The 26108-nt window shown below is 38.1% G+C and overlaps 1 protein-coding gene across 6 annotated transcripts in view; it reads left to right on the top strand.

The window, feature by feature from the left end:
- The window catches only part of HIPK3 (homeodomain interacting protein kinase 3), a 91100-nt gene that overhangs the window by 9321 nt on the left and 55671 nt on the right, over positions 1-26108 (top strand). For all 6 annotated transcript variants that reach the window (XM_090262875.1, XM_090262869.1, XM_090262871.1 and 3 more), the window contains one exon: positions 16285-17383. In XM_090262875.1, coding sequence (XP_090119001.1) covers positions 16287-17383 — 1097 coding nt within the window. In that variant the 5' untranslated portion in view covers positions 16285-16286. The remainder of the gene's footprint in view (positions 1-16284; positions 17384-26108) is intronic.

The following is a 26108-nucleotide window of genomic DNA, read 5'->3' as shown; positions in this document are numbered from 1 at the left end:
AGTTCCCCCGCCGCCCTATTTTATTGGTCCCTTTTTTTCAGCCTTTTTAAAAAAATGGTCATGTACCTGGGATCTTAGGCAGCTGTCTCTTAATTGTGCCTCTGAAGTCTATTTTCCCTTTTCTGTTTCTTCCAAGCTTCTTAAATGTGTTGTAGCCTCTATTTGAATTTCTGTTCACTTCTTAGTCCTTGGCAGTCTTATTCTGTCCATGCTACTGTACTGAAATTACTCCTAAGCTCTCCAGTAGGTTTATTCATAGCTTATATATTTCTCCAGAAGATTGCATTGGTAGTATGCCCTACTCAGTTGTGAGCTTTCAGTTCATCTTTTGAATTATGATCTCATAATTTTTTTCTCCATATGTGGCTCAAACTGAATTAACTATCTTATTTCCAAATGTTTCTTTTTCTGTATTTCCTTTCTTGTATCCTCACTCATTTCTATTGCTGTTTATGCTTGAAACTTTAAATTTTAAAATATTTATTTTTAAAATCTTCACTTGATACGTTTATTGATTTTAGAGAGAGAGGAAGGGTGAGAGAGAGAGACAGAGAGAAACATAGATTGCTTGCCTCCCATACGCGCCCCAACCAGGGATTGCACCTGCAATCTAGGTATGTTCCCTGGCTGGAATTGAACCTGTGACCTTTAGTGTATGGGTTGATGGTCCAGCCAACTGAGCCACCTGGCTGAGGCTTAATATATTTTTTTATGGTAGGTGGATTTTAAAAAGCAACTTAGTGTGATAATTTTTACTTCTTCAGTTTGCAAGGTTTCTGTGAATAACATTTTAAGTGTTATCATTGTTACAAAATAAATATTTTGGCATTTTATTATGGATAATTATTATGTGATCATTGACTTTGTATCTATATTCTGTATATTCTATCTGGCTTCTTATGCAAATGCCTAAAATATGGCATTAGGTCAGTTTTGGTCAATTTTTACTTATTGAATGAAAATAGATTTCTGAACAATTAACTACTTTGTGGCCATTTTCAGTCAAAGGATTTAGTGTATTTTTTAAAATTTTTATTTGATGAGATCAATAGCTAGCCCTAAATTTGAACTTAAAATTTGTTAGTCATTACTTATGCAACTTTAAACTGAATCAAACCTTCTTAATCACTTTTGAATCAATTTTACAAATGATTTCATTATTTTTAGAGAGAGGGGAAGGGAAGGAGAAGGAGGGAGAAAAACATCAATGTTGTTGACATAATATTTTTCTTTATAAAGCTTGTTGGCATTTTGATGAAATTATTAATCTAGGATTGAACTTCCTCTGTTGATTTGAGTTGTTTCATAGGTATATTAAGTTAGGAGGTATTCTGGTAAGGATCATTTTACCTTTGCCTTCCTTGTCTTTAATATTTTGTACTTATCTTTAAAAGTTAATTACATTGATTTCTAAAATAAATAAAAATTTTGTTGTGGTTGTTGGGACAGATTTCCTATCAAGTAGAAAATAAGCCATTTAGCTTTCTATTAAGGGAGTGTCATAACCCAAATTGATAAAACTGTTATCTTTTAATTTTTTTTCCTGGTTTTATCATGGCATCCTATTTTATTTGAAACATCTGCAAAGCAGTCATGCTCATATATATTTTTCCCTGTATAGTTTTTCTAACAATCCATTGGTAGGTTTTGGTAATCAAAGATATTGTATGATTAATTTAAATAAAATTTTCTTTTGTACTTGAGTTTTATAAACTAGATTTGAATTGTTACGCTTAAAGTATACTTCAAAGAAGAGAGTGCTTGGTTGAACTTTTATTTTTAATCAGCTTTTCAGTCAATATTTCTATTTCTGAGTTTTGATATTGCTTGAAAAAATCTAGAGAATTATATGCTTTAGTAAGACTAGTCCTTAAATCCTATTTTTTAACGTTTTCTAGGCTTTCTAAAATAAATATTTACATCAGCAGGGTGATTTCTAGCAGCTTTGAAATGTACAGCAGGTCATTTTCTGTTCCAAAAGTTGGAATTTTTTTGCTAAGTCAGATGAAGCTTGTTATTTAATATGCTGATTTGGGTTATAGTCAACACATTCCCTAGATGCTTTGCTCACAATACTGCTGGAAAATACCCAAGACTGTAGTGTTTGGAAATAAATGTTTTGTAGGCACCTCAGACAGCAGGTTTATTTTATGAGGTTTTACAATATGTGGTGGTTCATTTCTGTGAAAATGTTTTTATGTGAAATGTTTTAATGTAATTTCCTGGATAGAATACTGATAAAACAACCTGTTAATGACATAGGTATTTAAAATATTGAGATTTAAATGGCCAGTGAAGAGTTAAACTCATTTACTATTCATGCTGAAAACTTTTCTAGTGTATCCCATCTTTTAGCTCTAAGAAGACATGTTATTTTATCCTTTATAAATATGTACTTAAATTACAAAGGAACTTAGAAATAATAAGTTTAACTAGAAGCTACTTTTTATTGTCTACATATTGCTAGTATGTAGTTTCATTTTCTAATTCCTATTGTAAAGCACTGTATAGACCAATACTAGGGTTGTCTCTCTTTTCAAGAATGAGAAGTCCTTTTTATTGTCAGATTTATTGGACCACATAGTAAAATTCTACTTTTAGTCTCTATTGATTGAAGGAATTATATAATGATCAAAAGGTCCAAAAACTACTGTGAATTAAGTAATACTTTTAAATGAAAATATTTTCTTTTCAATGCTTATGGATACTTTTTTATTAATGCTGGCAGATGATCCCAGGGACTCACTGTATGCCTGATCATTTTAGATTTTAGGTAATTTGGGCCATGCCTAAGGTATTCAACAGTTCATTTCCAAATGTGTAAACCTTGAAGAGCAGCCTTGTGCAAGAAGAACATTGCTTTATGCCTGTCACTCATTTTTTTTTTTTCTGTTTACCACTTGACAAAAGTTCAGACCTACAGAAAAGTTGCAAAAACAGTACAAAGAATTCCTATATATCTTTAACCTAGATTCTTTCAATGTTAACATTTTACCCCATTTGAATTTACCTTTTCTCTTTATATCTGTATTACTTTCACCCCCGGAAATATTATAAGTTGCACAGTTGATGTCTTTTCACTCAATTTTTTCCTAAAAGTTTGTATGTCTCTGGTTTTCTGTAATCTGAAAAGTCTTTGTGTTGTTTCCTGACATTGACATTTTGACAAATGCTACCAGGTGGAATTTTTTATTTTATTTTATTTTATTTTATTTATTTATTTATTTATTTATTTATTTGAGTAATGGCCTTCTGTTTGGAATTGTTTTCTTGTGCTTAGAAATTCCACAGTGAAGTGTATTCCCCTTAGTGTAACATACCAGGAGGCACATGATGTCAATATTGATCATTTGGTTAAGGTGGCATCTGCTGGTTTCTTCCTTTTAATTAATATGCATCTTACGAGGATGTACTTTGAAGCTGTGTAAATGTTAAGAACTCTCAAGTCTCAAGGGTCTTGCAAGATAACAAATTAGCTGTGGAAGCTGCTGGAAGATAGGAGATAAGGACTTTTTTGGGGGGGGATGTGTCAGAGATAAAGAACATTTTATTCATAGTGATAGCAGTAGTGAGTATGTCATGTCAGTATTTACCCTGGTTCCCCAACTCCGTTCCCACAGGATGATCTGAGCAGGACCAGGTGACATATGCAAAAGAGTTACCTAATTACTTAGGTAACTTGAATCTTATACTAGGGGCTGTAAGCCTGTCTGACGTTTGCCCAAGAGGGAGTCATATCTTTATTATACTGGGCGTTAAACAACCTGCCCTTTTTGCTCAAGAGGAAAGCACTGTTTTTACTTACCAAGGCTGTTCAGTGTACACATATCCTTGAGAAGATACTCCAGAACAAAGACTTGCGATACATGGAGAAACATGAGAGTCTCACAGTGAATTGTCTCCCAACAATAATATCCTGTTCTTCAAACTTGCACCCCCTACTTTTTGCATCTGTTGATAATTATTGTTTGAATCAGTTATGATTGTTGCCAAATAGTGAATTTTTAATTCTATCATTTTTACATTTATTATTTGCTTTTTCCCCCTCTTTCCTGACATATTCCCCAGGTTCCTCACTTCTGCCCTCTGGAATAACTCCCCAATTAAATTCCCCGAATACAGGCCTTTTTTCAAGATTCTACATTTAAGAGAACTTAGGCTAAGTCACAAGGCACCTCAAACTCAGCATGTCTAAAATTGGGTTCAGTGTTCCCTGTAAATTCTCCTTTTGTTTTTTTATTCATTAGTCTATTTAAATTAAAAAAAAAAATGTATTTAGAGAGAAAAGAAGGGAGAGGGGGAGAGGGTGGGGGGACATTGATGTGAGAAAGAAACATCGATTGGTTGCGTCCCGTACACAACAGGCAGAGGATGAAACCTGCAACCTAGGTATGTGCCCTGGCCAGAAATCAAATCCCCAGCCTTTTGGTGTATGGGACGATTCTCCTACCAACTGAACCACCCAGCCAGAACTGTTTTATTTTTTAAACATTTTCGATATTATTATTTGGTGATCAGTTTTTCTTTTTTTTGTTTTTGTTACTTTTTGTGGTGATCAGTTTTTCAAGCCAGAAACATGGTTTTGTCAATTCCTTCTGTCTACCGGCCTATTGGTAATCAGTTCATTCATTCATTCATTCATTTATTGATTGATTGAGAGGGTGGGGGAGGAGAAAGAGAGGGAGAGAAACATCACTGTGTGGTTGCCTCTCACTCGCGCCCCCAACTGGGGACCTGACGTGCAGCCTAGTCGTGTGCCGTGACTGGGAATCGAACCAGCGACCCTTGGCTCGCAGTCCGATGCTCAATCCACTGAGCCACAGCAGCCAGGGCCTGGTAATCAGTACTTTTGACTTCATTCCCTTGACTGTTACAGTAGTTTTTCAAGTGTTTTCATTATTGTTCTTTCTAGTTTATCCTTCACAAAATTGCCTGAGTAAGCCTGGAAGACAAGGTTCTCTGAGGTCTGTGTCTTTCTTTTAAGGTTGTCTTTCTTCTCAAGGATTATCTTTTTCCCTCGCTGCCCCCTCCACTGGCAAATGATGTACTAGTATTGAGATTGAAAAAATTTCTTAACGGGCCAGATGGCAAATATTTTAGGCTTTGCAAGCCACATGTGGTGTCTGTTGCATACTTTTTTTTTTTTTTTTTTTTTTAAGCACCCTTTAAAAATGTAAAAAACGTTCTTAGCTTTTGGGTCACACAAAAATAGTCTGGGTCAGATTTGGCCAACCGTAATTTGTGGGCCCTTGTTCTAGCCAAATAAGACTAGTATGTCATATATTTCATTAGTCTCTGCCCTTATATATGCTGTTGGCTTGTACTACATGGAATACCCTTTCCTCATAGCAGACTTCTTATCATCATCCTTTCAAATTTAGCTCATAGGTTAACTTCTTACTGAATCCTTTTGTGCTCCTTAAGCATGTTAATCATCCCCTTTTCTTTGCTACCTGAATCCTGACGTTACTGCCCTTATTAATGAGGTAGTTATATATGTACATATGTTTGCCTCTTGTTAGGAGCTCAAGTAAATGTCTTTACTTGATTTAAATAAAAAAGAATTAAAAATGGAAATAGAAACAGAATGAAATAGGGTATGGCTAATATGTTGATAAACTAAAATGGTTGGTTATATTTTTGAAACTTAAAAAATATAATTAAAGAGGTTGTTCCATTATCAGGAAGATTCCCCCCCCCCCTTCAGTTAAAAAAGAATAAATTTTGGCTATGGAAGTTTAGAGTAACAATCAATTTTTGTGTAACTGCCATATAATTGAAGTCTCTTCTTTTCCCTTTTTTCCTGGATAAACCAAACTGGAATAATTATCATTTACCTGAAACTAGGTTATAGACAGTATTGGTACCATGAAGACTTCATTATATCTCCTTTAGTTTCCTTGATTGCCAGACCTTGTGAAACAGATGTAGTCATTTGTACAAAATTAGATTTATAGTAAAACTGATGTTTGCAATTTCTTACAAAAAATAAGTTTGAGCCCTAGCTGGTTTAGTAGCTTAGTGGATTGAGCACCAGCCTGTGGGCCGAAAGGATGCTGGTTCAATTCCCAGTGAGGACACATGCCTGGGTTACGGGCCAGGTCCCCAGTTGGGGGGCATGTGAGAGGCAACTGATTCATGTTTCTCTCACACATCGATGTTTCCCTCCCTCTCTTTCCCCTCCTCTCTAAAATAAATAAAATAAAATAGAATAGAATAAAACTATTTCATTGCATAATATATATAAAAGTTTGAGTCCTGGCTGGTGTGGCTCAATTTGTTGGATTTGTCTGGTACACTGAAAGGTTGCCAGTTCAATTCCCGGTCAGGGCACATACTTAGGTTACGGGTTCGATTCCTGTTCAGGGTGCATATGGGAGGCAGCCAATTGATTGATGTTTCTCTCTCACGTCGATGTTTCTCTCTCTCTCAAAAACAAATAATAAATTTAAAAAGACTTAAAAAATAAGTTTGAAATGTTGTGAAGTGATAGAATAGCTTGAGGCTTTTTATTTAACTGCGAGACTTGGTGAGGAATGCAAAAGTAGTTTAAGAACAGTGTAATTTCTCTTTGGTTCACTAGCTACATGAAGTGTATTGCTCTGTTATTTTCAAAAGGTATTATTTTGCTGTGTTGAAAGTCATTGCAGGGATGTGCAAAAGTTTTTTCATGGAATGATTGATTATTGATTTGCTATGTGCATAGAAAATGCTTTCGTGGAGACCACCTTTCCTAACATGCTTTTACTTCTCTGAAACAATTATTGCTCTTGAATCCTACCTCCCCTAAATCAAGTGCTTTAGTCTTCAAAGTTCATCATTTCTGAGGTGTGTAAGGAAAAAGATTGAAAGCCACAGTAATCAGATTTTAGAATTTTGTGTTACTTAAGAGAGGTGTTAATTTTGAATCTAATTTACTAGAAGGACAGAAACTGGAATTTAGCAAAGAATATTGGGAGTTCGTGTGGTAGGAGATAATCAGATAGTAGAGATTAGTAATATTTTGGGGACAGACTGTGGAGTCCTGTGTTGATCTGGGCAGGTTAGATCTTAGGGTTTAACTTAGATGAGGAGGGGAAAGCGAGGGCTCTGAGAGAGAACTGGATCCAGGGAGAAGCCAGAATAGAATAGGATGGGACCGAGAAGCACGAGTGCATGTGCACACACGCGCAGCGGTGTTTTCTGTTTTATTTATTCATTTATTTATTTTTAGCATGCTCACTGATTTTTACCTAGTGTTTTTCAATCTTTTTGTCTCTGGTGCTGATCATAGCATGCTGACATTAATTATAGTCTATAATTTATATTTGTGTAATTTGACTAAAAACACATCCTTCCTTTAGTGAACTTAGTACTACTCTAACTGCAGAGCACATTACTTTTTTCGCATGGGATGATCCTCCAGCGCTGTTAGCTTTGAAGCCATCCAATTAACGAAGCATTGGTACATTTTACCTGATATAGCAATCTTATCTATATTTTTCATTTCCTGTCCCATACCGTCTTGCTTTATAGAGTGGTAATAAAGTCACTTTTGAAAGTGAACTACACTTGTATCTACATATTTTATTATATCCTGGAAGCATAGTTGATAGGTGTGTTCAGAAAAAGAATCTGAATGCAAGGTTTTTATGTAAACAGAATCAAAAGTTTACTTGGATACAGTGTAGCTGTTTGCTTATTTCCAATTGAGTGAAAATATTCCCTAAGATAACTTTCATTAAGGTTACTTGTTTTGTTTGTTGGTTATAATTTTAGTTTTTTATTTTTTTAATTATAAAGTATTGGCTACAGATTTAATGCTTTGGTCTTTTATCCCTGTTTATCATGAGGTAGTATTTTAGTGCCCTGAGATTTTTTTTAGGTAAAAAATTTTTTTTTTGTCTTTGAAAGGCTTTTGTTTCATTTGTTATTTTCACATATTTTTTTGTAAATCTTTAGACATCTTCAGTAATGGTCACATTTTCATACTTATCTCTTTAAAAATGATGTTTTTAGTAATTTAATAATTTTTATACTTCCTGGTGATGGCCTGAAAGAACTGGGAATTATTTAGTAATTGTTTGGGAATGTACAGCTAATAGATGGATTTTTATAAGAACTTAGTGTTAAGAGCAATATTTAATATTCATCAGTAACTCTTTGGAAAAATAGACAGGTGACTTGTTATAGCTACTGATGATATCAAGCTGTAGCTGTTACTGCAGTCTATTGATGTAGAAAGAATTTAAGAATAAAAAGAAAGAAAATAAATGTTGGTGAGGATGTGGAGGAAATGGAACGCTTGTGCACTATTGGTTGGAGTGTAAATGGTGCAGCTCTGTGGAAGCCAATATGGTGGTTCCTCAAGTTAAAACTAGAAGTACCATAAAATTGATTGATTCCACTTCTTGGCATATACACAGAAGAATTGAAAGCAAGATGTTGAAGAGATATTTGTACACCTATGTTCATAGCAGCATTATTCATGATAATCAAAAGGTGGAAGCAACCCAGAGGTCTTTAGATGGCTGAATGGATAAAGAAAATATGGGTTCTACATACTATGAAATATTGCTTATACTTAGCCTTAAAAAGAAAAGAAATTCTGACACATGCTACAACATGGATGAACTTTGAAGACATTCTAAGTGAAGTAAGCCAGTCGTGAAGGACAAATATATTGTATGATTTCACTTACATGAGGTACCTAGAGTAGTCAGATTTATAGAGATGGAGTATAGAATGGTGGTTGCCAGGGGCCAAGGGGAAGGAAACACATGGACAGTTGTTTAAGGGGTACAGAATTTTAGTTTTAGAAGAGGAAAAATGTTCTGGAGGTGAATGATGGTGATGGTTGCACAACAGTGTGAATGTACTTAATACCACTGAACTCTATGCTTAAAAATGGTTAACTTTTATGTATATTTTACCACAGTTTTTGATTTAACTAACTTTTAAAAAAGATTTTATTTATTTTTAGAGAGAGGGGGAGAGAGAGAGAAAGAAAGGGACAGGAACATTGATGTGTGAGAGAAACATCGATTGGTTGCCTCTTCCATGCACCCTGGTGCAACCCAGGCATGTGCCCTGACTGGGAATCTAACTGGTGACTTTTTGCTTTGCAGGATGACACTCAACCAACTGAGCCATGCTGGTCAGGGCAACTTTTTATTTTTTAATTACATTTGACATACAATATTATATTAGTTTCAGGTCTACAGTCCAGTGATTAGACATTATATAAGTTGTTAAGTGATCATCTGATAAATCGAATACCCATCTGACACCATACATAGTTATTATTACAACATTATTGACTATATTTCTAAGCTGTACTTTACATCGCCATGACTATTCTGTAACTACCAATTTGTATTTCTTTTATTGTTTTCTATTTTTTAAAAACACTTTTTTATTTATTCTAGAGAAAAGGGAGAGGTGGGAGAAATAGAGGGAGAGAAACATTGATGTGAGAGAAACATCAATTGGTTGCCTCTTGCACACGCCCTGACTGGGGATGGAACCTGCAAGCTAGGCATGTGCCCTGACCAGGAAACAAACCTAACACCTTTTGGTTTGTGGGGCAAAGCCCAACTAACTGAGACACACCACCAGACCCCAATTAGTATGTCTTAATCCATTCACCCTTTTTATCTATCCCACACTCCCTTTTCACTGGCAACCACCAAAATGTTCTATCTGTGAGTCTGTCTTTGTTCTGTTTGTTCATTAATTTTGTTTTATAAATTTAGTTGTTCATAGATATGTATTTATGGCCATTTTATTCATATTAAAAAATTTTTTTTTCTTCTTCTTAACATGCTATGTAATACTGGTTTAGTGGTCATGAACTCCTTTAGCTTTTTCTTGTCTGGAAAGCTCTTTATCTGTCCTTTGATTCTAAATGAGAGTTTTGCTGGGTAGAGTAATCTTAGTTGTAGGTCCCTGCTTTTTATCACTTGGAATATTCCTTGCCATTCTGGCCTGCAAAGTTTCTGTTGAGAAATCAGCTGTCAGTCTTATGAAGATCTTTTGTAGGTAACTTTTTCTTGCTTTTTTTAAGGTTCTCTTTGTCTTTAACCCATGGCATTTAAATTATGATGTGTTTTGGAGTGGGCCTCTTTGGATTGATCTCTGCGCCTCTTGTACTTGAATGTCTGTTTCCTTCACCAGGTTAGGGAAGTTTTCTTTCATTATTTTTTTCAACTAGGTTTCCAATTCCTTGCTTTCTCTCTCTTTCCTGCTACTCCCATATGTAAATGTTGGCCCATATGTAAATGTTGGCTCCCATATGTAAATATTGTCCCAGAGGCTCTTTACCCTATCCTTTCTTTTTTGGATTCTTTTATCTTTTTTGCTGTTTTGATTGGGTGTTTTCTGCTTCCTTATCTTCCAAATCTCTAATTTGATCCTCTGCTTCATCTACTCCATTGTTGATTCTCTATATATAGTCTTCATTTCAGTTATGTTCTTCATTTCTGACTGGTTCTTTTTTATGTTTTCTAGTTCCATTTTTATCACTAAATATATCTACTCTTGAGCATCCTTATAACAGCGTTTTGAACTTCGCATCCAGTAGATTGCTTGTCTACATTATGTTTAGTTCTTTTTCTGGAGTTTTGTTCTGTTCTTTAATTTGGGACACGTTACTTTGTCTCCTGATTTTGGCAGCCTCCTGTGTTTGTTTCTCTGTATTAGGTAGAGCTGCTACATCTCCTGGGTTTGGTAGAGTGGCCTAATGTAGAGGGGTTCCGTAGGTTCAGTGGCCCAGATTCCCTGACCACCCAAGCTGGGCACTCCGTTGGCCTCCCTCTCCCACCCAGTGTGGGCTGTGTACACCCTCCTGTTGTATTTGAGCCATTTATTTTCATTTCTATTGAATTTATTGTGGTAACATTGCTTAATAAAATGATAGGTTTCAGGTATATAATTCTATAGTACATCATGTGTATATTATGTGTTCACTACCCCAAGTCAAGTCTCTTTCCATCACCACTTATGCCCCCTATACCCACTTCTGCCTCCACCCAACCCCCTTGTAGTTGAGCCTTGATTGCTGTTGTCACCTCAGTGGGAGGGATTCACCACCAGGCTGATCGATTGCAAGGACTGGCTGGGACCACTGTCAAGAATCAGGTGTGAAGGGGCCCATCCCACAGATGAGGACTTCAGCGGGGCTCTGGTGCCCGCTGAGTTGCCCCTTGAATGTGTTGCTTGTGGAGATGGTTGGGTGGCCCTTCGACATGGTCTGAAGCTGTTTACCCAATGCATTGGCTTTGGTGCATCCCGGGAGGTAAAGAGAAAGGTCAGCCACCATCTGTGTTCTGTCCAGGGCCAGAGGCATAAACTACAAAGTGATCTGCATATGGCTGCTACTTGTACTGGGCTTAGAGATGCCTGGGAGAGGCCAAGCTGTGAACCAAGGCTGACTGCCGCTAGTGTTGGGCTTGGGGCCACTTAGTGAGAGGTATGGGGCATGTGGAGGCCAGATGCTGCTTGTTTGAGAGATTTGGAAATAGCTTGAGTGGGCAAGTTAGGTGGGCATGGGTTTCAGGGAATCACCAGGGCAGAGCTATTGGTATTAGCCAGGTTGATGAATGCTCAGATATGGTGTAACTTTCTGGCTTGTGGGGTCAGGGCTCAGAAAGGGAACAATAGTCTCTGCCAGCACTTCTGTCAGGAAGAAAGCTGCCCTCCAACTCTTGCGCCAAAGCCAGAAATTGATGGTGCTAGTCACAGCCTCTAGTACTAGAGCTTAGAGCAAGTGAGGCAGAGTAAGTCCTTTAAGAGGAATGCCTAGGACTCCAGCAGCCTATTGTCTCACTCAGCCATACTTCTCACTGGTTTTACAGCCAGAAGTTATGGGGATTTCTCTTCTTTGCACTGGAACCCTGGGCTAGGGGGCCTGGTGTGGGGTTGGGACCCCTCACTCCTCAGAGGGTATACTTCTGAAGCTGAGGCATCCCTCCCAATCTATCTGCTACACATGGGTGTGGGACCAACTAGTTCTGTCTCTCTGCCCCTCTTAACAGTCTCCATGTGGCTTCCTCATTATATCCTTAGTTGTAGGACTTCTATTCAGTTATATTTCAGGTGGTTCTGAATGATTGTTGTTATCTAGTTTATTTGTAATTTTGATGTGGTTGTGGGAGGATGTGAGTAACATGTTTACTATGCCGCCATCTTGACTGGAAACCTAAATTTAATCTACCATACTTTTAAAAAACATTTTTAAAATTTTTTATTTATTTTTAGAGAGAGGGGAAGGGAGGGAAAAAGAGTGGAAGAGAAACATCAATGTGCATCGGTCGATTGGTTGCCTCTTGCACATCCTGAACTGGGGACCTGGCTCGCAATCCAGGCATGTGCCCTGACTGGGAATGGAACCAGCAACCTTTCAGTTTACAGGCTGATGCTCAAACCATTGATTCACATCAGCCAGGGCTCCACCATAATTTTTTCAAAAGAAAAATTGAAACTTTAGAATTGGCCCTGATTGGTATGGCTCAGTTTTTGGGGTGGTGTTCTGCAAGGTCACTGGTTCAATTCCCAGTTTGGGCACATGCCTGTTTTGTGGGTTCATTCCTGGTCAGGGCATGTGTGAGAGGCAGTCAATCAGTGTTCCTCTCTTGCCTCAGTGTTTCTCTCCCTCTCGTTCTCCCTCTCTTCCCCTCTCTCTAAAAATAAATAAATAAAACCTTAAAAAAATAAAAATAAAAATTGAGAATTGGCCCTAGTGGGGTAGCCCAGTTGGTTAGAGTGTTGTCCCAATATGCCAAGGTTGCAGGTTTGATCCTCTGTCAGGGCACATATAAGATCCAACCAGTGAATGCATAAATGAGTTGAACAACAAATTCTGCTTCTCTCTCTCTCATTTTCTCTCAAATTAATTAAAAAAGATGTAAAAATGGAGAATTGAACAAATAAAAGAAGAAAGTTGATTACAGGGAATGCAAGGCATTATTGTCTTTAAATCTATTTGTGTTGTCACAGCTAATTTGAAAGAAGAACCTGATTACAAACAGAATGTGTACAAATTTGGCAGAAAAGTATTTAGACTTCCCATGTTGGCTAATGAATGTAAGGTAGTAAAATATCACTATTTTTGCTTCCTCCTTTTTCAGAAGATCTGAAATATGTGTAATGAGAAAAACTTTTATTATGGTTCGTGTTAGTCACACCCATGCTCGTGGGTGTCGACGTTGATTACATTACTGTTTTCGTAATTGTTAAAGGATGTGAAGAATTTGAATAGAGTTCAGATGGGCCTTAAAGTTTTTTAGAGGAATGGAAAAATAGGCCCATTAATCAAAGTTAAAGTACCTTAGATTATTAAGCTTGAGAATTGGAAGCTTAGTGGTTGCCTTAATGGGTCTTCACCATCATTTGAGGGGTCTTTTATAGGCAACCCCAGCTCACAAAGGGGTAGAATTTCAACACTTTAGTTTCTTAGTTGGTAAGAACAAAGGACAAAGTCATGAATAACATAGCTGCAGAGGTATAAGATAGTATATATGGCTATGAAAAATAATAGGAAATAGTATTTTACTGAGTGAATGTTTCAGACTCCATGGACTTAATCAGCTGCTTGGAATACTGTGCTCTGTAAGGTCCGTAAATGTGCACCATTAACCCTGACTGGTGTGGCTCAGTGGATTGGGCATCAGCCCACAAATGGAAAGGTTGCCAGCTTGATTCCAGGTCAGGGCACATGCCTGGATTGCAGGCCATGTCCCCAGTTGAGGGACATGTAAGGGGCAACTGATAGATATCTCTCCTGTGCATTGATGTTTCTCTCCCTCTCCTTCTCTCTCCCTTCCTCTCTCACTAAAAATAAATAAATACAATCTTTAAAAAAATATGCATTATCAGAAACTCTTATCAGGTCATGAGTTTATCTGATGGAGGGTGGGAAAAGGGAACAACTCAATTCCTGGATATGTCAGGGAGTCCCAGTGGTCAACTTAATCAGTAATTTAGAATTGTTTTGGGGGGGGTCTGTTATAACAACTATCTCTAGCACCACCTCGCACGCCCTTCTTTTGTGCTATGTATATTATGAGACATTCCTATCTGTTTATTTTCTGAAGTCTCCTTTGAGATCGGTCCCACAGAGCAATGGTTAGTTATTGGTTGGTGAGGGGTAATTGCTTTTTCTAAGCTTCCTTTAGTTGGCCTTTGTTGGAGCCTTTGGTTTCACTGTTTGCCTTCTAGCTTGGCGTGTTGAGAAAGGAAAGGTAGGAACAGCAAGATTCAGAAATTGTCATAGCTGCTTTAATATCTCTAGGCATTTACCTTGTTCTCAGCTGTTGTCCACGTAACACCTTGATTTAACATGGCAAAGATTGGCCTGGAGTGGTATGCATTCTCTTCCCTAGGACTTCGTGTTGACTATTCAGACTTGAGCGCTCTGAATTGGTAGAACTTGAATTTGCCTAGAGTTTTTGTACAGACTAGATCACCGGTTCTCAGATGTTAGTGTCATTCTAAATGGCTTTGGGAGCTTGTACACATACAGATACCTGGAACTCACCACAGACCTACTGGATCAGAATCTCTCTGCATGGAGTTTTAAATATATATTTGTTTATTTAACTTTTTATTAATGAAAAGTGCCAACATATTCAAAAGTAGGTAGGATAGTATAATATAATGAGCTCCTTTTTATAATCAAGCTACTGTAAAGAAAAAATTTATTGCTAACCTTATTTAATCGATATCCCTATCCATTTTCTCTTCTGTTATTTTGAAGCAAACCCTGGATATATTATTTTATCTCGAAATATGAAATGTATGTATTTTAACAGATTCCCCAGATGATTAAAAAGCTTTTTGAACAGGTAATACATATACATAGGGGGCTGGTTTGGCTCAGTGGATTGAGCGTCGGCCTGCGAGCTAAGTGTCGCTGGTTCGATCTTCCAGTCACGGCACATCAGAGAAGGAAAACTCTGACTCCAAAAAACCTCCACTGCCTTGCGGCATACCTCTTTAGGGGAAAGGCTAAGGGAGTAAACCCCGACAGAAAATCCGGAGCCGGAGTCCCTAAGGCGGTTTGACGTTGTAGTCAACACCGGCAACTCCTGCGGCGCACCTGAAGCCAAGCTGTATTGACTCCGTCTTTCCCTTGGACCCTTCAGCTGCGAAGAGAGGGGGGGTCTGCTGCATGGGCAACAGCAGACCCTCCATATCACCCCGCCCAGGCTCTGTAGCTTCATCTCCACTGGAGAGGACACTCCAGCGTCATCGCAAGATGTCGATTCAACACGGGAGGAGACAGATACCGTGTCACTCCCGAGTCGGACTGCACAGCCATTCTCGGCGGTGCAGATAGACTCTTAAGAAGCTACACCATCGTCTCTCGAGACGGACGGCTGCCGACGACGAATACATATACATAATGACAATTAAAGTGGTAAAAAGTATGTACAGTGAATAGCAAATCTTTCTCATTGCCCCCAACATTCCTGTTGCTCTCTTCTAAGGCAAAAAAACTATACTTTTTAATGTATGTATAGATATTCAACGTATATTTAAATGTATACACCTGGTAAGTCATCTTTTTAAATTAAACATACATGACAATAAATATCTAAAGTACACATTTTTCTGAATCTTGCTTTTTTTCACATAATACTACCTTCAGAATCAGGCCATAATAGGGTAAAGAGATTGAATTCATTCTTTCTGAAGATTATATTTGGTTTATTGATCAAAGTGTATCTAACCCAGTGCCTTTTAATTATTTTTTATTATTTTATTAAATCCTTTTTTATTCTGTTTCCAATATTGTGTTGCTTTACACAGTGCTGCACGAATATTCTGGTACTAACTGTAAATGAGTTGCCTGATTCTAGGTGAGAGAACTTAACCATTTGCAATTTTGTTAGGTATTGCCAAGTTACTTTCTTACCATCTATGTATGGTATTCAGGGTTCTCCATGCTCACCAGTTCCTTTTTGAAAATGCTTTTCAAGTCTCTCCTATTTGTGTTTATGCTTTTGTTTAATCCCTGAATATTTTTATAATAGCTGTTTTAGAAATTCTTACCTGTGAGTTACATCATTTGTCTTTCTGGATCTATTGCTATGGGTGTGCGTAACAGAAGTGACTCATAATAGCTGAAGCACAACTAACTAAAGTAGAGCTATTGAAAATGCTTATCTACTACAAGGGAAAAAAATCTTGATGGAATTTAATGGTTTTTATAAATTAGGGATTTGATCCTGTACAGTTTTCTTCATGAAATGTAAAATTAAATTTATTTGTAGTGAATATGTCCTTTTTCTCTTTCTCTTGCAGGTATGGCCTCACAAGTCTTGGTCTACCCACCATTTGTTTATCAAACTCAGTCAAGTGCCTTTTGTAGTGTGAAGAAACTCAAAGTAGAGCCAAGCAGTTGTGTATTCCAGGAAAGAAACTATCCACGGACCTATGTGAATGGTAGGAGCATTGGAAATTCTCATCCTCTCACGAAGGATAGTGCTTTTCAGACAAAGATAGCATTTAACAGACCTCGAGGACACAGCTTTTCGTTGCAGACAAGTGCTGTCGTTTTAAAAAACGCTGTGGGTGCTACAAAGGTAATAGCAGCTCAGGAGCAGCAAGCTCAAGTAGAGGCACCTCAGATCCGGGCGTGGAGACACAGGTTGCATTTCCTAGGAGGTCCTCAGCGATGTGGATTGAAGCGCAAGAGTGAGGAGTTGGATAATCATAGCAGCGCAATGCAGATTGTTGATGAATTGTCCATACTTCCTGCAATGTTGCAAACCAACATGGGAAATCCAGTGACAGTTGTGACGACTACCACAGGAACAAAACAGAATTGTACCACTGGAGAAGGTGACTATCAGTTAGTACAGCATGAAGTTTTATGCTCCATGAAAAATACTTACGAAGTTCTTGATTTTCTTGGTCGAGGCACTTTTGGCCAGGTAGTCAAATGCTGGAAAAGAGGGACAAATGAAATTGTAGCAATCAAAATTTTGAAGAATCATCCTTCTTATGCACGTCAAGGTCAAATAGAAGTGAGCATATTAGCAAGACTCAGTACTGAAAATGCTGATGAGTACAACTTCGTACGCGCTTATGAATGCTTTCAGCACCGTAACCATACTTGTTTAGTCTTTGAGATGCTGGAACAAAACTTGTATGACTTTCTGAAACAAAATAAATTCAGTCCCCTGCCACTAAAAGTAATTCGACCCATTCTTCAACAAGTGGCCACTGCACTGAAAAAATTGAAAAGTCTTGGTTTAATTCATGCTGACCTCAAGCCAGAGAATATTATGTTGGTGGATCCTGTTCGGCAGCCTTACAGGGTTAAAGTAATAGACTTTGGGTCGGCCAGTCATGTATCCAAGACTGTTTGTTCAACATATTTACAATCTCGGTACTACAGGTAGGTGACAGTAACTTTTGATTATTAAATAAATGTTGAATTTATGCTAACTGAAATAATTTTGTGTGTGTGTGATGAAAAAAGACTGCTTAGATAAAGAAATCAAGACAAGATCAGTTTAGGTTTGAGGTTTTAAAAAGATTTTTAAAATTTAGTCATAAACTCTGCCCAAGCAGGATAATAATTTTTACTGCAAAGGTCGGTGGTAAAGACATTTTGTTATTTTTTTTTTAAAGATTTTACTTATTTTATTTTTAGAGAGAGGGGAAGGGAGGGAGAAAGAAAAGGTGAGAAACATCAATGTGTGTTTGCCTCTCGTGTGCCCCTAACTGGGGACCTGGCCTGCAACCCAGGCATGTGCCCTGATTGGGAATCAAACCAACGACCCTTTGGTTCAAAGGCTGGTGCTCAATCCACTGAGCCACAGCAGCCAGGGCTTCGTTATTTTTTTTAATAGAAGACCTGAAGGAATGACGATCACATAGAAATTTTAATATATTGGAAAAGGTTTTATAGTATAGTACATTTTGTATATCTCTTTGAGCATTTCAGCACTTGAGAGAACCAGTTTACTGCCTGGACCAAGTGGCTCAGTTGGTTGGAGCATTGTCCCATACTCCAATAGGTTGCAGATTCAGCCCCTGGTTGAGGTGTGTATGTGAAGCAGCTGATCAATGTTTCTGTCTCACGTTGATGTTTCTTTTCTCTCTCTAAAATCAATAATAAAAAAAGAATTAGTTTATTAAAAACAATCACCCTGACTGGTGTGGTTCAGTGCATTGAGCACCAGCCTGCAAACCAGTGTCACAGGCTTGATTCCTAGTCAGGGCACATGCCTAGGTTGTGGGACCAGTCCCCAGTTGGGGACAAACAAGAGACAACCACACATAGATGTTTCTTTCCCTTTCTCCCTCCCCTCCCCTCTCTCTAAGAATAAATAAATAAAATCTTTAAAAATAAAATAAAAACAATCAGATATAACATTTAGAAAAATTATATATAAGAATTCAAAAAATTATATTAATGAAATATTTTTAAGATTCAAACACATTTCTGTGGCTGCCATGAATGTTCAGGCCACTTTTTCATAAGAAGCTTTATTATGTTCTTTCTACCTATATGCTATTTTGGTGTTAGTGCTATGGAGGGAATTTAAAGAAGAAAATAATTTCCATGTTGATAAAGTGCTACAATGTCACAGTTAATAAAATACCTCAATTACAACAGATATTCTTCTGGGCTAGCCAGTAATTACCAAGATTCAATATATCTTCTTGTGTATGTAAATGATTTGAATTTGTAGTTTTATAATTTTGAGAAATTTTTTTCACATCAGCCTGAATGAATTTATTATGGTCTTGGTATACTTTAGAGCCCCATGAGTCCCAGCACAATGGGAACCTATAGGTTCTGTCAATATTGACCATGAATAAGTTAGTAGCTAGATAAGAACATGCAGTTTATTGTTAGAAATTGTTAGAACATGAAGATTATTAATTTAGGCCCAGCAAGGGGTATTTATTTTTGGGTGTTAGATCTGCCTTTGCACTATCCTCGAACACTATTTAGCTTCTTGCAAATATGCACTGTAGTACCTAGAACAAGATAAAAGAGAAATTAGTTAGCTACTGCAAAAATCAGCTCCAGGAGTTTGTCCAAGACGGCAGTGTAGGTGGACGCTGTGCTGGCTCCTTCACAAGAATACATCAAATGTACACCTATGTTTAGAGCAAATCCTCCTGAGAGACAGTTGTGAGCTAACTGAACAGCCTCTGCACAATAAGCAAGATTGAGTGACTGCATGGATAGGGTTGGGGAACCACAAGAGCCCTCTGGGAGCCGGGGGCGCAAACCCAGCAGAGGAAGTGGAGTGCACCGTTATTTACGGTTCCCCTGAACCTGGATAGTAAGTGGGCACTCCGTCCAGGTTCTCTGGCAGACCTCTGTGACACTAAAAAGCACATCGCCAGCCAGTCATACTGGAGGTAAACCCAGCAGAAAGAGGAGAGCGCCATAGTGTGTACACAAGGGGCCCCTTCTGGAGATTGATCAGCAGGCACAGCAGGGTGCATGCACAAGTAGGGCTGCCCAGCCCAAAGAAAGTGGGGAGTTAGAGAAAGTTTGTGGTAGCCATCCTCTGGGCTGCCCTGTCCTGAGTGAATGGTGTGCTGCTGTGCGCACACTGCAGGAGCTCCTGCCCCTGCCACAGAGAGTGTGCTCATGTAAGGCTGCGACCCCTGGAGGAAGGATGGGGCTGGGCAGGCATGCAGACCAGCCCTGCCCAGACCCTTCCCTGCAGACAATTAAAGCATCAGGGCCCACAGGCAGGACAGGTCTGTACACAGTGAGAGGGGTGCTGCTGTGTGTGCACATGTGCAGGAGCATCACTCCCTGCCTGTCCAGCCCAGAGAGAGTTCAGACCTACCAAGGTACGCCTGTGCACACAAGTGAGGATGCCCCACCTGGAGAAAGGGAGGGGCTAGGAAGGCAGGCAGAGCTGCCCCACCCAGACCTTATTCTTACTGCAGGCAGAGCAACAGGGCACTCAGGCAGGGCTGCCATGGGCAGTGAGAGGAGGAGTCTGGCCGAGCTCACTGTTGCACCACAGACAGAGGGGCAGAAATACCAAAGTGCTGTTGTGTGTGCTCGTGCAAGCCCGTCTCAGTCAGAGAAAGGGCGGTGCTGGTAGGGCATTGAGATGCAGGCATGCAGAGTGACCCTGCCTAGGCCTTGCCTAGGCCCTGCCCTGACTAGATACTTTAAGCAACCAGGCAACCTGCCCTGGGCTGCCTGTGGAGTGAGTGGGGTGTGGCCAAGCATGCAAGGAGCCGAACTGCCTGGCAAGGGAGCTGAACTAGCAAAAGGCTGAAGTGTGTGCACAAAGGTGTGCTTGCGCCAACAGGAGAGGGGAGAACCTGGTGGGACCCTGATGTGGAAGCTTGCAGAGCAACCCTGCCCAGACCCTGCTGGGATCCTAGATGGTTAATTTGATAAAGTACCCCAAGTGTGCATGAAGCAGCCCTGCTTTCATCAGACATCCCCACCCAGATGAGAAGGGCAAGGAAGCAAGCGCTCACCAGGCTACCCCCACCCAAACCCCCCTCTCCAGGCCAGGTGACAGACCAGACACCGCACATACCTGCTCCCACTACAAGCAGCCCACTGAAACTATTCCATACTTGGGCAACTCGGAAACCTCTTTTAAGACTGAAAGAGATAGCTATTGTATCCAACTCATAGGAACAAGTAAAATGGGGAGACTGAAGACTGTGCCTCAAATGAAGGAATAAGGAAAAACTCCAGAGAAAACCCTTAATTGAGCAAAGATAAATAATTGCTTGATACAAAATTCAAAGGAACAGTCATAAGGCTGCCCAACAAACATGAGAATACAGTTGAGGAGCTCAGAGAACACTTGAACAAAGAGGTAGAAAATGTAAAAAAGGAACCAATTAAAGATGAAAAATACAATGGCTGAAATTAAAAATACATTCAAAGGAATTGATAGCAGATTAGTTAACACAGAAGAATGGATTAGCAATCTGGATGATAGAATAGTGGAAATCACCCAATCAGAACAGCAAAATCAAAAAAGTATTTCAAATAATGAGGATAGTATAGGAGTTCTCTAGGATAAGGTGGAGCATCCTAACATTTGTATCATAGGGATTCCAGAAAGAGAGAAAGGGGAAGAAAGAGTATTTGAAGAAATAATAACTGAAAATTTTCCTAATCTAGGGAAGGAAACATACATTCGGGTCCAGGAAACACAGAGAGTTCCAAAAAAGATGAACCCCAAGAGACCCACACCCAGATATATTCAATGAAAATGACAAAAGTTAAGGATAGAGTCAATCTTAACGACAGCAAGAATGAAAAAGCAAGTCACACACAAGGGAAGCCCTATAAAGCTATCAGCTGATTTCTCAGAAGCAGCTTTACAGGCCAGAAGGGAATGGTGGGAAATATTTGAAGTGCTCAAAGGAAGAAATCTACAAATACTTTATCCAGCAAAGTTATTTAGAATTGAAAGAGATAGTTTCCCAGACTAGCAAAAACTAAAGGAATTCACTACCACTAAACTAGACTTACAGGAAATGTTAGAGGGTCTTTGTGCACAAAAGAAAAGATCATAGTCAGAAATAAGGAAATACAGTAAAGGAAAAAAAAAAAAAATCCCACTGGTAAAAGCAAATGTACAAGAGTCACAGTGCATCAATCACTTAAAAAGTTAACAGGAAGGTTAAAACAACAGTGGCAAAATTAACGATGCAATAAATAATCAGGAGATACAAAAAAAGACATAAAACATGAAAAATAGTGGAGTGGGGTATAAAAATGTGCTTTAAGAATGCGATTGAAGTTATAGCTGGGTCAGTGTAGTTAGTCTTAATATCTCATATAATTAGATTTATATGATTCTTTGTTCCCCTGATAAACTTTTTTTTAAAATTTAGTGGAATATAAGATTAGCTTTTAGTTAATTTTTTTTCTGGACACATTATTTTTAAATCTTATTTAACAGCATGTGAAGAATAGTTTTTATTTTCTTCCCTTTATGGATTCTGTCTTAAGAGCTTTTAATAGTCAGCTAGCGTATTATGTAAGCCCCCAGGCTCCAACTGCTTGGGCTCTATATTTAGTTCATTTGTTAGTAAATGACTTCATTTTATTTGAGTCCTGCATTATTTTGCATATCAGATTTAGTCCATGTGATACCTAGATTCCTTTTCTTTGTTTGAAATCTTCTGGGTCAGAGTAAAAAAGAAAAGGCTTTTAATTTTTATACTTGACATTATCTGTTTATAAAGTGTTTCAAGAAGAGTAAAGAAAATCCTTTAAAAAGCAATCTCAAGTCCTAAATATTTTATGGTAATGGTTTCTGCTAGCCTTAGGCCTTTGCAGAAATATTAGCCTCTGTTGGCAATGGAAAAAAAAAAGCTATGAATAATTGCTAAGTATAATTAGTAGTTTCTAATTTGTTTTTATATAAAATTTTTAAGTAAATAATCTGCCTGAATTTTGGAAGCTATACAATTGCTGTGCTAAATTACAGTTTCTGTATTTAGAATTAGAAAAAAAATGAGGTGTTTATTTGTAAACAAAGTCTAGTGCTAAGAGTTTGGTTGATGTTGCCTGATGTTGGTTGATAAAAACAATTTAAATTGCACTTTACTTCAGTTAGATCCAATAGTTAGAAGAGTTAGTAAATATTAAGGAAATTTGCTGAAAATGTAGTATAGTCCTTAGATATTGTTTTAATATGTAGTGTAATTTTGCATGAAAATAGCGGGTGACTAGTATTTTTTTCAATGTGTTTTGCAGTTTGTATTTAAAAATATTGCTAATCTGGCTTAGTTTATGAGTGAGGTTACTTATAAATCTGATTGGGCAATAAATTAAAGTGTCTTATCCTTGATTTTTTTATTCTTTGTTTTAAAAATATGTTGTATTTAAAAAATAAAAGTGGGAATTGGAAACTTACCAAATTAAATATTTTTGAGCTAATCACAGTAGGAACACACATACCCCAGGTTCCAAGGTAAATGATTTGAGTTTAAACACAGGTTCACGTGTTATTTTATTTCTTTGAACTGTACAACACAGAAATGTAGTAGGGATATCTTAAAATAGACGGGGGACAGCGGCCAGAAATTGTTGACGACTATAGATGGTGAGGCTGTCTAGCTCCTGTGGTGATATAAACCAGAAGTACATGCTAAGGGCATTGATTTGCTCAAGGTCAGCATGTTCTAAATTCAGCTGCTTGAGTATGGTTTCTGTTAAGAACACATAGGGCTCTTGAATGCATAAACGTTTTTAGCAGCAGAAGGTGCTGTATTTATGAGGTGTGGAGGCAACATTCAGGTCATGAGTATCTTTTTCTCTTCTTTTTTTAAAAAATATCAGTTTTAGCCTGTGGTTCTGAGTCATTTCAGAACATAGAGACAAGAAAGTGGGCTGTAAAGTAAGCCTGTACAGCAGTTGTATTCTTTGTTATTGCACTAAGTAATTTAGCATTAATTGTTGTTGAAGTAAAAAATGCTTTCTATTTTGCATGTAAAAGCTGACAGAAGGGCATGTAGTGGAAAGAATTAATTTAGACTTTCAGTTTTTGTCTAGGGCATTCCTACCCCCTCATGCCATATTAGAGCCTTCATTTCCAAAGAAGATGTTCCTGTAATAAAATGAAGGTACAGTCCTGGCTGGTGTGGCTCAGTGGATTGAGCACTGGCCTGTGAACTAAAGTGTTCAATTCCCATTCAGGGCACAAACCTGGGTTGCAGGCCTGTTCCTGGTTGAGGGCGCGAGAGGCAACCACACAGTGATGTTTCTCTCCCTATTGTTCTCCCTCCATTCCCCGTCTCTCTTAAGAATAAATAAATAAAAATCTAAAAAATAAAGGTACATAGAGTGGCCCCCAAATAATAACTAATGTTTTATACAGGTACTTTATAATAATAGAAGACCATGTATATATACTGCATCACTTTTTTTCAAGTGATTTTACATATATTTCCTTTGTTTCTCATGTTTCATCAGTATGAGTTAGGTATGGTCATTGGTAGAATTCCTATTCAATAAGTAGAAAACAGGCTTACACAAGACAGACAGATCCAAATTCACACGCACAATTTTTGTTGCAACCTTTTTGGGTGCTGGCACTATTGGTAGGTGCTAGGGATACAGAGGGGATTGCAATATGGTTTCATAATTTAATGGAGGAGAACAATAGTTTGTCTCGAAATGTTAGGGATGGGGTGTGTGTGAAGTACTATGGGAACTCAAAGGAGGACATTTAGCCTAATTTGAGAGTTCAGAGAAGGCTCCTGGGGAGAGATGACCCCTAAATGAGCCTTGCGAGTGGGGGAGTTAGGGTTGACTAGTTTTAAAGGGTGTTCTCTCTCACTCACCCACCCTTACCTAATAATAGTTCAGTATTGGGCTGAAATTTCTGGCAGTTTCTTCTCTATATCATAGTTTTTGTTTAGGAATCTTTATTAGACGGATATAAGATTATCAACTGGGTTTAGCTTTAGCAGATGTTTTAATAAAAGGTTGTAAAAGTCTTTTTTAAAAAAAAAGATTTTATTTATTTACTTTTAGAGAGGGGAAGGGCAGTGGGAAGGAAGGGAGAGAAATAGCAATGTGTGAGAGATACATGGATCTGTTGCCTCTGGAACGCCCCTAACCCGGGATCTGGCCTGCAACCCAGGCATGTTCCGTGTTCGGGAATCAAACTTAGTGACCTTTCAATTCACAGGCTGGCATTCAATCCACCGAGCCACACCAGCTAGGGCTGAAAGTCTTTAATGAAGTGGTTTTTAATGCCATACATTCTGGTCACAGACATAGATTACTACTTATATCAAGCCTTCAAATAAAAATTTTGGCAGAGCTCTTTGTTTTTTTTTTAAACAGCTTTATTGAGATATAATTCACATACCATGAATTTCTCATTTAAAGCATACAAGTGGCTTTTAGTATATTCACAGTTGTACTTCATCACCACAATCAATCTAAGAACATTTTCCTTACGCTCAAAAGAACCCCACTCCCCTATTCCTGCGCCCTTTAGAACCTTTCCCCAATCTCCTCATTCCTTCAGGCCTAGGCAACCTAATATTCTGGACATTTCATAGACACGTAATTATACAATATGTGGTCCCTTTTGATGGGCTTTTTTACCTAGCATGTTTTCAGGATTCATCCATGTTCTAGCATATATCAGTACTTCATTTCTTTTTGTTGCCAAATAACATTCCCTTACATAGATGTACCATTTTTTATGTACCCACTTATCAGTTGATGGAGACCTTAAAATTGTGTCAGTGAAAAGATACATGTATAGAAGACCACATTGTAGTCCATGACTAAGGCTTACAGGTGAGCGTGGCCAAGTGGATTTAGCGCCTGCCTGCGATACATGACTAAGGCTTTTATTCAAAATATTTAGTGCATATAAGGGTAAAGTATTGTGCTGGGTGCTGGTTATACATTGAGGAGCAGTAATATAAACCCTGCCATTGTGGTACTAACAGTCTAATGGGTAGACAACTGAAAAAGTAAAGTACTCTGATTCAAAGAACAGGGAGAGGGAACATCAGAATGGACTGACTTTTTAAAAACTTTTTACTTTAGAATAATTTTAGACGTACCAAAAAAGTTGCAAAAATAGTGTGCATTCCTGTATACCCTTCACTTAGATTCTCCAGATGTTTCAAATTTAAATATTTTACCTACCAGTTTTATCACCTAGTCTTTCTCTATATGTACACACACAGGCATACAATATTTGAGAGTAAGCTTCAGATGTGAAATCCCTTTACCGCTAGTACTTCAGTGTGTCTTTCCTGAGCAATAGCATCATCAGTTAACATCAATTTAATGTTATTGATTTTTTTTTTAAAGATTTTATTTGTTTATTTTTAGAGAGAGGGGAAAAGAGAGAGAAAGGGAGAGAAACATCATCAATTGGCTACCTCTTGCATGCCTCCTACTGGGGACCTGGCCCACAACGCTGGCCGGCATGTGCTCTGATGGGGAATTGAACCAGTGACCTTCCTATTTCCAGGCAGGCTGGCCCTCAGTCCACTGAGCCACACCAGCCAGGGAAAATGTTATTGATTTGATAACTGTTTGAACTGTTCAAAATACTATTTAAGTTGGTGAAATTAAAATCAATTTAATACTAGTAGTTTATTTATAGACTTTATTCATATTT

This window comes from Furipterus horrens, unplaced genomic scaffold, assembly GCF_987537825.1.
Source record: "Furipterus horrens unplaced genomic scaffold, mFurHor1.1.pri manual_scaffold_2, whole genome shotgun sequence".
Lineage (NCBI taxonomy): Eukaryota > Metazoa > Chordata > Mammalia > Chiroptera > Furipteridae > Furipterus > Furipterus horrens.
Note: the sequence above shows the minus strand (reverse complement) of the source record. Positions and strands in the feature narration are given on the sequence as shown.